This window comes from Acinonyx jubatus, chromosome B2 (assembly GCF_027475565.1).
Source record: "Acinonyx jubatus isolate Ajub_Pintada_27869175 chromosome B2, VMU_Ajub_asm_v1.0, whole genome shotgun sequence".
In the NCBI taxonomy this organism is placed as follows: domain Eukaryota; kingdom Metazoa; phylum Chordata; class Mammalia; order Carnivora; family Felidae; genus Acinonyx; species Acinonyx jubatus.
The window spans coordinates 55610940-55621576 of NC_069385.1; the positions used below are offsets into that span (position 1 = coordinate 55610940).

Genomic DNA, 10637 nt, shown 5'->3' on the forward strand with positions numbered 1-10637 from the left:
GAGTCAGACTCTTCGTTCCTTGTCTTGAAAACTGTAACTCCATGTCTCTAAAACTTTCTGATACATATTTGAAAAACTTGATTGAAAATGAACCGACAGCTCCCATCTGTTTCATTAAACATCTTCCCAAACACCAATCTTATTCTTGATGATTTCTAGTCATATTTCTGTCTTACATATTTCAGATATATATATTGACCTATTTCATATATCTGTCATATTTAATAACCATTTAGTACAGTTTTTAATGTGTAACTAAAATAAATTTTGGTCAGTGGGTACATTGGGCTGTTTTCTCCACTATGGTTTCATTAACGTCAATCTTAGGTAAGCACAGTAATTAAGAAAGAATGAATACTTTCACATATAGCAACAGAATTTTTATCAGAATTCATTGCAACCCTCAGGTTTCTGTTTTGGGTGATACATATTGCAACATTTCAACTTTCTCCATGTCCACATTTCCTGCTCAGGAGACAGACCAGGTTTAACTGTTCAAGCTGTAAAATCCATTTAACTCACCCAGGACTTTCAAAAGGCAGCAGAATATTTTTTTTCTTCTGTTTTGGCCCTTCCTGATTACTGTTGGATTTCTTTCTTGGAATAGATGGGGAAAAAAAGAATCAAGTGATGATTCATGGAATTGAGCCAATGTTGGAAACACCTCTGCAGTGGCTGAGTGAACACCTGAGCTACCCAGATAATTTTCTTCACATTAGTATCATCCCGCAACCAACTGATTGAAGGATCAAGTCTATGCCTGAATGGAATTGCCCTTAAACAGGATTTACCAGAGCATGCCACCCTTCTGCTTCAGTCAGGTCTAGTGGAGGCAACCTGACCAGAAACACTGCTGCAAGCCAAACAGGAAGATGATTCCATGTCAGATAAGGGCACTCGGGCTGGTCTTACTTTGCATCACCACTGCTTTCCTCCACTGCCGTCATTAAACCTCAGCTGCGGCATGAAAGACTTCACAGGACCACTGCGAGTCTTCTGTTTTCTTGTAAAATATAATGAAGCCGAAACCTTTGGCCTAAGAAGAAAATGGAAATATGTGCCACTCGATTTGTATTTCTGATTAACAAATAAACAGGGGTATTTCCTAAGGTGACCATGATTGAACTTTAGCTCGAGGGAGTGGAAACATTGGTTTAATTTTCTAGAGAATTCGACTTAAGAAAGTAAAAGAGAAATTCTGTTATCAATAACTTGCAGTAATTTTTTGTAAAAGATCCAATTACAGTAAACCCATCTTTCCTTAATGAAAATTTCCTATGTTTACAGTGTCTATTGGTATGCAAACAATCTTGTAACTTTGATAATGAACAGTGAGAGATTTTTAAATAAAGCCTCTAAATATGTTTTGTCATTTAATAACATACGATTTTGTCACTTTTCCAGTACTTTCTGACTCACACACAGTAGATCACTGTTTTTACTCTGTGTTACCATTCAGGCGGGTCGTCATTGACAAGGAGTGGATGGAGGGCATAGGATAGATAACTTGTCTCAGGAGCTGTTATAGAATTTCTTGCTGCCGATTTTTAAATCTATGTGCTTTACATGCTGAAGGTGTAAATGTTACCAGTTATCTTTGCTGTTTTATCACTGTAAACACTGTCAAATCATAGTATGCTAAGTATCTGTATAAGATAATTTTTCATTATTTGGAAAAAAACCCAGTCCTTTCCAAGCAAGTGTTTTTCATTGGCTTCAGGTCTGATATTTCACTGTGGCCCCTGGCAGCCAGTCTTTGAAGTCTAAAGATTACCAATCTCTTGACTTAACTTTACCAAAAATATTCAGAGGTTCCTGGAGTTCTTTTTCAGCATAAGGAAGGTTTTGCTGCACTTTATTACCATGCTGCTGGGATTCTACCAGCTGAACGTACTTGTGCATTACAGTGTTTCTTGTGAGCTAGCTTGCTATCCATATTGAATGTCGACCCATTTGAATATGCTAAAAGACATAGTATCATACAATAATGATTTTAGATTCCATAATAAAAATGAATGTTCTTCTTATAAAAAATTGTGCGAATGTCAAAGTGAGATCCTGCTAGTGCTCACTGCTTCCTTTTTCCTTTTGCGATTTTCACTGATTAATAATAGCATATTTATTCACAGAAAGAGATGAAGTTAGTCAAAGAGCAGATATTCTGGAATGAAACGTATAAGGCTCAATCAAAAAGAAAAACATAGGGTACCAACGTGAGAAAATGTGACATAATTATCAATAAAATGAAAAGTGCCATTTTAGTAAAGTCAGAAAAAAATATTTGAGTTACTTAAGGACAAAAAACCCACTGACTTGTATTTTTTCAAAAGAGGTTGATCTGAATATGATTGTTCACATTAAAAGTGTTTATTCGTCTATTCAGTTTGGGGGTTTTCCCCCTTGATGTTTTGACAGACTGAAGTGAGCTTCAGTGAACAAAAGGATCAAAATGCCAGGGAGTGCTAAGCTATGAAGAAGAAAGTGTGGTAAGAACGGTAAGCTGTAGTAGTTTTCCACAGACAAGACCAGTTTGAGGTTTCTGCAGTGGGCTCAAGTGAGCTACTGATCTTGACTTCCAGATTTGAAAGTAAATGTTATCAAGCCATTGCCCGTTGTTACTTGTTCATTAGTACACCAGCATCATAACATATTACTCTACTCTAGTCCCAGGTAAGTCAAGCCCCGGTCCCCAGAGGAAGAATACAAACAGAAATTAGTGCTGGCTTAAATATCTATTTTTGTTTCTTTTTATTTGAATATTTAAATTTTATGGTTTATTAAAAAATTAAATACAATTTTGTGTCTGTCATTATTTCCAGAAGTTGGAAATGAAATTTCTATAAAGCAAGTTACCTATTGGGGAAATTATTAAAATTTCCTTAGTCTTATGCTTGCCTGAAAGTCTCTCAAAGCAGTAAAAAATATGAGGAATAAAGGAGAACGTACAAAAGGGCCATAGATCTCTACGTGCTTGTTTCACTCACTCTTGGTAGTGACCCACCACCAAGAAAATGACAACATGTTTTTAAATTATTGGCATTGTTAACTAGGAAGGTATAAATTCAGCCTAAATAAAGTAAATCACTGCTTGTCCGTCATAATGTTGTTTTTCATTTGGATGACCCAAGTTCTGACCATGGATAGAGTTGAATTGACAAGCACCTTCTATATCTAGAAACCCAAAGTAGCCTGCTCATAATTAAACAGAGTTGACCTCCCAGTCTAGAGCGTGGTGATGTATAGACCATACTCCAGTCAGTTGAAGGTGAACCCATAAACGCATTAAGTCCTGTTATATTGACCCCCCCCCATTCAACTGGAAACCAGGTAGGAATTGATCATTTTGCTAAGAAAACAATATACAAGATTTGATATTGAGTGATAGTAACTTTAAAAAAATTTTTTTTTAATGTTTATTTTATTAGAGAGAGACAGAGCATGAGCAGGGGCGGGGCAGAGAGAGAGGGAGACACAGAATCTGAAGCAGGCTCCAGGCTCTGAGCTGTCAGCACAAAGCTGACGCGGGGCTCGAACCCATGAACCATGAGATCATGACCTGAGCCGAAGTTGGACGCTTAACCAACTGAGCCACCCAGGTGCCCCATTGAGTGATAGTAACTTTTAACTTTTAATGGTTATCTTCCAAGAGTGTGTTTATTTTTGATAGGCTATATGAGATAACTTTTTCTTTCAATTTTCAAAAACTTGGTTTATGTGGGTCATGCCAAAGAATGACAGTCTCACTTTTTATTTATCATACTATTGATATTTAGGTCTGAGGTGAGTCGGGTTTCCTGTTAGATTATTGAAATAGAAGTGTAGAACCTTGAGGTATGATAGGAAAAAATCAAGTGTGATGATATTTGTAGTCAATCCCATTCATAGTCATTGAGATGGAATCAGTCAAAATACTTCTCTGTCTCCTTTGAGTTATATCCTCCCAAGTGTTTTCTAAATATATCCCTTTCCTGGTCTGAAAGTATTAAAAATTACCCATGGGGGTCTTGGAGAGGAGAGAAGCATGGCTCTTTTTTCAGATCATTGAGGTGAAATGATAGTTTGTAATGATAAAAGTTCATTTACCATATAGCTTTATTTGATACAAGAAGCCTTTAAAGTCTCTCTTGTGAATTACAAGTTTGATTCTTTATTAGCAAAAGTAATACTACTATGGAATCTAGGAAGCACAATATAGTATAACCATGGAGTGAAAAGGGGCTCAATTTTAGATCCTTTAAGTGTGTTCATTAAGTGTTTAGGTTTTTTTGTACGTGACTATTTTTGTTAACTGAGAGTATGTTAGAATGATCCACAGTGAGATACAGACAAATCTGAAGATACAGGAATATCAGTGTGCTTTGACATACCAGTTGATTGTTTTGAAAATGTTAAGTTTGGCTTTCCCTCTGTAGCATCCTCCCCCCCCCCCACCCCCTCCCCACCCCCTCACTTCACAGAGATAAATAAAACACAACCAGGCTATTTCCTCTTTGTTTTCCTTGGTTCTTAGCAGTGTCTAGCACATAGCTGGTGTTTTGCAGATGTGTATGAAAAGAAGAACAAAATGGACTCAGGATTATTTAATGACACTTTAAAATCAGTGTTGTATTTTTCTGTTAAAAATACCCACTATAAAAATAGGAAGAACCGAGTCGTTTAGAAATCAACAAAGTACAGTTAGTTCGGGTTTGCATTACTGTGAAGACTTGCTTACTCAAATCAGCTACTTTCAGTAGGAACCACTGTGGATCAGATCCTTGCGTCAGTCCACATTCATTTTAGCTGCAGAGTAGACCGCAGTACATAGCTTCTGTTTCAACATCACTGTAATGGAAGCAGCCCCTAAAGCTGGAGCTATTCTCATCAAGCATCTGGGGGTATTTATTAATTTTGACCTTTTCATAAATGAGTGGTTTGCGTCTTGCTTTTGCCTCCAGTCTTTACTTCTGAAAATGTAATACATTTTTAGCAAGGAGAATGTGTTAGACCTGTGAGCAAGGTAAACAGAACACTGTTCATGAAAAGCTTTAAGAGAAATATATGAGTTTCAATCTTTTATACTGAGTGAAAGAAGATGTCTACCTACTTTATAGAGTGTTACTTAGAAAATGGTGATGTCTTTTTATATATATATATAATATTTGCTGTGGTTTTTGATAAATACTTGTGTGGAATCTGTTTCTCACACTAAGCATATAAACTCCACAAGAGCAGAGATCCAGTCTGTTTGGTTCAGTATTGTATTCCCAAGACCCAGCACCATACCTGAAACAATGGACTGCACTAAATACTTGTTGAATAAAAGGAAAAAGCTGTATGACATATCTCCCTTTTAGAGTCCAAAGCACACTGACATATTAAAGGCACTGAGAAGTTGTAAGGTCATGAGAGCTATTTGATCCCAGCATCTCCCAAACTATTTTCAGTATAGGATTTTTTTCCCCAGTACCACATCATATTGAAAAGTAGCTTGAAAATGCTACGTTGAATCATTAGGTCATAATGACCCAGAGTTTATAGCAGAACCCTTATTCCTGCTCTTCTGACAACTCTATTTGAAAGAAGTTCTCAAGCTTCTGACTCCAAACCAAATATTGCCATCCTGTTCATTCCTTGCTCCAGATATGCCCCACTTTGTCAGTATTGCTCTTAAGAACTCAGCACGTGTATAGTGAGCATCTAAAACATGCTAAGGGATGTGCAGAGGATGCAGTAGTTTAGAATTCATAATGCCAGTCTCGAGTGGGTAGTGCACATGCTCATCAGTGCTGTAGTTTAACAGGGCACACAAAGCTAGATTTAGTAAAAGGGCTGGGAACCACAAGTCCTTTATACAAAAGGTTTAAATATTGAAACGGAGGCAAATGATTAATGGAGTGGAGGAGACTCACTTCTCAGTTCTTAGGTATGAGATCAAGAGGAATCAGATGTGAATAATTGCTCTCAGGGCACCACAATAAAGCTAGCCAAAAGAGCCATGGAGCTGAAATGTGGCATTCTAGGAAAATAATCACCAACGGCCCCAGTGGGAGTGCCGAAGGCCACGCAGAGAAGGCCCGCTTCACGGGTAGGTGATACTGGTGAGTGTGTGTGGCAGGCACTTCTGATTTCTGTGGGGGTACTATGCTTGTTTGGGATGGGTAGCCATCTTTTGGGGCTGTCTAGTGGACATTTCCCAGATAAACATGTTGCTGAAAGTTTACATCCATTAACTTAGACGTTGATATTTTTGTTACTCAGAACTGTTAATTTTTAGCTTTCTTTTCCAGAGAAAGCAACTCAGTGACCTATTAACTCTATCGGATCCACTTCGTGCCGGCCTAGGGAAAAATTTCATCCCCTGACTGCTGGCCTTTTTCTGGGTATGCCACCTCAATCACACCTCCCTTAAGAATTTGGTCATTCCTAGTGCCTATATTTCTGTAGCTCCTTTTGTCATGGTTTTGAAATGAATTACCATGTAATATAAAATACCAATTTATCCTGATACCTGATCTCCTGTGATGATGTTAGTATTCACATGTGACAGGGAAAGTTAATGGTGACTTCTGAGGGTATCAACTGGAGCCAACTTTAGATGAGGGATAACCATGTTGGGTGTGTGTCTGTGTGTGTGTGTGTGTGTGTGCGCACATGCACACGCATGTGCCCTGCGCATGAATGTACATGTACATGCATAAAGATCATGGGCGAGCAAATCAGATAAAGGCTAAGTTACTTTTGAACTGCACCATGTTTGAAACATAGAGTAAAACAATGGAAACGCCGGATAAATTGTTATTAGCAGTAGTCCAACTCAGATGTATGGTAGTCCTACTTCTTTCTAGGGAGAACAGAGCCCATACATTAAGTCTTTAAGAAGAACATTTAGGACATCTCGGTACAACCAGCTCTTAATTGCTAATTCTGTATTAAGTGTTGTAGTCTCCCAGATTTTATAGAACTCCACATGATTCATTCATCTATTCAAACATTTTTCGAGCAGTTAGAGCTGTGGATATTCTGGGAGGAACACGACACGGTCTCTGACCCTAAGGAAGCTCTGTGAGACGAGAGAAGAGAAAGATCATTACAGAGCATAATAGTTGGAAATTGCAGGGAGAAAAGTACAAGCACTGAGAAAATAGAGCTGAGAAAATGATTTACTTTGAGCTAAGTAGATGGTATCTCACATGACCTCTCAGAAACATTTGGCAGTTGTTGATCACACCTTCATTCTTGAAACACTTTCTTCATTGGACACCACACCCTCCTGGTTTTCCTCCTTCCTCAGTCCCTTTCTCGGTTTTCTTTGATGATTCTTCTTGACCCCTAAATATTGAAATATCTTGGGCTTTGGTCCTCTTCTGTAGCCACATTCAATACATGAGCTCATCCCATGGCTTTTGACACCATCCAGATGTTATCTGCAATATTAACTTCTCCCATGAGCTCCATACCCATAACACCAAACCACCTGCTTGACACCCATCTTGGATGTCTAATATACAATTCAAATCTTATTCGGTCAAAGCAGAACTTCTGACTTTCCCCTCAAACCTGCACCTCTCCCACTCTTTCCCATCTCAATAAACACAACCCAAAAGCCTATATTTTTACTTCCTCCCTGCTTCTCACACACAGCTAGCTATCAGCAAGTCCTGATGCATCTACCTTAAAATATATACTGAATGTTACTTCTTATCGCTTCCATCATTACCAGCTAAGTCTAAGTAAGCATTTTTTTCACTTGGACTACTGCAGTAGCCTTCCGTGTGGTCTCTCTGCTTCCGTTCTTGCTCTCTTCAAAATACAGTGACCTTCCGAAAACATGAGTGACATCATGGCTATTCCTTGATCAGAATGTTTCAGTGTCTTTCTGTGCCACACAAAATAGATGTAAAATCCTTACCAAATTCTGCTTGACCTGGTCCCTACTTCTGACCTCATCACTCTGCCTTTGCTACTTTATTATGTCCACACCAGCCTCCGTGCCCATCTTGTCCTTTGAATATGCCAAGATCATTCCTCTAGGCAGTCCACACTATACATGGCTATGTAGTTAACAGTTTTTGAATGTTTACAATGTCCCAGGGACTGTTTTTCAAACATTAGCTCATTTAATTTCAAAGTTATATGAGATACTTACTGATAGTATCCCCATGGGGGAAACTGAGGCATGGGACAGTTAAGTAACTTCACTAACATTATGAGGTGAGTGACAGAGCCAGGATTTAAACCCAGCAGAATGGGCTCAGGGTCCACTTCCCGCAGAAGCTTTGGCTTACTTTTGGTCTCACAACAGAATGATCTTCGTAACTCTTAACAGTGCCTGACATCACAGGACCTTATTAAATATGAGTTGAATGCATAAGTTTCTATAGTAACCATCTGAGTGGTTTATGAAAAGCTTCACTGAAGAAGACTTTTTAGCTGGAGCTTGAATAAATTAAGGGGCACCTGGGTGGCTCGGTTAGGTGTCCAACTCGATTTTGGCTCAGGTCATGAATCTCCCGGATGGTGTTTGAGCCCCAAGCCAGGCTCCATGCTGACAGGATGGAGCCTGCTTGGGAGTCTCTCTCTCCCCCATTCTCTCTGCCCCTCCCCCACTTGTGCTGTCTCTCTCTCTCTCTCACACACACACACACAAGAAATATATACAAATTGGGAAGAGAGGGAAGGAAAATGAGTGACAGTGAGCTAGGTGGAATAAAAGCTCAGAGAAAATGGCCAATTGGGCAGGAACCTGTCACTTGCAGGAAAAAGGGAAAGATAAAACAGGAAAGATATGTTCTGCTCTGACAAAATTAATTTCTTTAACGTTTACTTATTTTTGAGACAGAGCATGAACAGGGGATGGTCAGAGAGAGAGGGAGACACAGAATCTGAAACAGGCTCCAAGCTGTCAGCATAGAGCCCAACGCAGGGCTCAAACTCACAGACTGCAAAAGAGCCAAAGTCAGGTGCTTAACCGACTGAGCCACCCAGGCGCCCCCCTGCTCTGACAAAATTAAAGAAAGCCTTGCATACCATGCAAAGGAGATGAGGCGGGGTCTTTTTGTTGCGTTTGTTTGTTTTATTTTGTTTTGGCGTGCAGTAAGAGCCACTAAATATTTTTAGGAGTTAGATCATACATTCAGAGCAACATTTTGAAGTTTTGGTGCTGGTGGAAGTGTGTAGGGAGGTTTAGAACAGGCTGGGTCTGGGGACCAGTGAGAGAAAGCTGCTATGATCAAGTCACTAACATGTCTTGACTATCACAGTAGCCTCAGAAATGGAGTTCCTACATCTACTCTTGCCCCTTCAATTCCTTTCTTCATCTGGCAGCTAGAAAGCTCATTCAAAACATTAGCTCTGGCCCTGTGATATTGTGATTTATAATAAGAAATATGTTTGGCCTTCCTCCTCATTCCTGGCACAGAGCTCCTAAAACCCTTGGAATTTCTTAAGTGATGAGAGCCATAAAGGTGTCTTTTGTTATATGAGGTGACCACACCTAAGGATGGGGGCTGGTTGCCAAGAGAACCAACCATGTGATTAGAGGATTGGAACTTTCAGCCCCACCTCCCTTAACTTCCAGGGTGGGAAGAGGGGCTGGAGATTGAATCAATTGCCAGTGGCTTAGTCAGTCATGGCTATGTAGTAAAGCCTCCATAAAAACCCAAAATGATGAGGTTCAGAGAGCTTCCACATTGGTAAATTAATGGAGATTGGGGGAGAGAGGCGCCCCTTCCCACACACCTTGTCCCATGCATCTCTCATATTTGCCTATTCCTGAGTTATATTATTTCATAATAACTGGTAATGTAGTTAGTAAAATGTTTCCCTGAGTTCTGTGAGTTGCTTTAGCAAATTTATTGAACCCAATGAGGAGGGGGTCATGGGAACTTCCCATCTATAGCTGGTTGGTCAGAAAAACAGGTGACAACCTGGCTTTATGATCTGAAGTCAGGGTATGGGGGCAGTCTTGTGGGAGTAAACCCTTAACCTGTGGAATATGATGCTATCTGACGCAGTGCGGATAGTCTCAGAATTAAGTTGACTTACAGGACATCCTGTTGGTGTCCAGAGAGTTGCTTCTTGGTGATGTGGGTAAAAAACCCTCACCCAACACCACCACATTGGAATTGGTACTAGAACCATTTCAGATTCATTTTCTCCTCTGTTTGAAATTCTTAAACGGTTTCCTATTGTCTTTAGGGTACTCCAAAAGCCTTACCATGAGGCAGGCTTTGCAAGATCTGACTTCTCCCCACTAGATTAATTCCCAATAATCTTCTTCTTCATGATCCAACCATACTATACCTCTTTCAGATCCTGAAAAGCATGAAACTCTTATTACACACTCTTGCCTCAACTATTTCCCCTTCCTCGAATGTCTCCCCTGTCCTATCACCATTTGCTTGCTAATTCCTACTCAACTTCTAAGGACTTTTCTTTCCAACTGACCAGAATTTTCCTAGTAGGGTTGCCAGACGTAGCAGATAAAAATACAAGATGCCTAGTTAAAATTGAATTTCAGATAAACAAATTATTTTTAGCATAAGTATATACCATGCAATATTTGGGGCATAGTTATAATAAAAAAAGAATTTGTTGTTTATCTGAAATTCAACTTTAACTCAATGTCCTGTATTTTATGTGGTAACCCTATTCTC

The 10637-nt window shown here is 39.4% G+C and overlaps 1 protein-coding gene across 3 annotated transcripts in view; it reads left to right on the plus strand.

Moving 5' to 3' along the window:
• ATG5 (autophagy related 5) overlaps positions 1-2795 on the plus strand; it is a 128781-nt gene extending 125986 nt beyond the window's left edge. For all 3 annotated transcript variants that reach the window (XM_015076643.3, XM_015076644.3, XM_027057173.2), the window contains one exon: positions 608-2795. In XM_015076643.3, the coding sequence (XP_014932129.1) occupies positions 608-744 (137 nt within the window). In that variant the 3' untranslated portion in view covers positions 745-2795. The remainder of the gene's footprint in view (positions 1-607) is intronic.
• The last annotated feature ends 7842 nt before the right edge of the window (positions 2796-10637 follow it).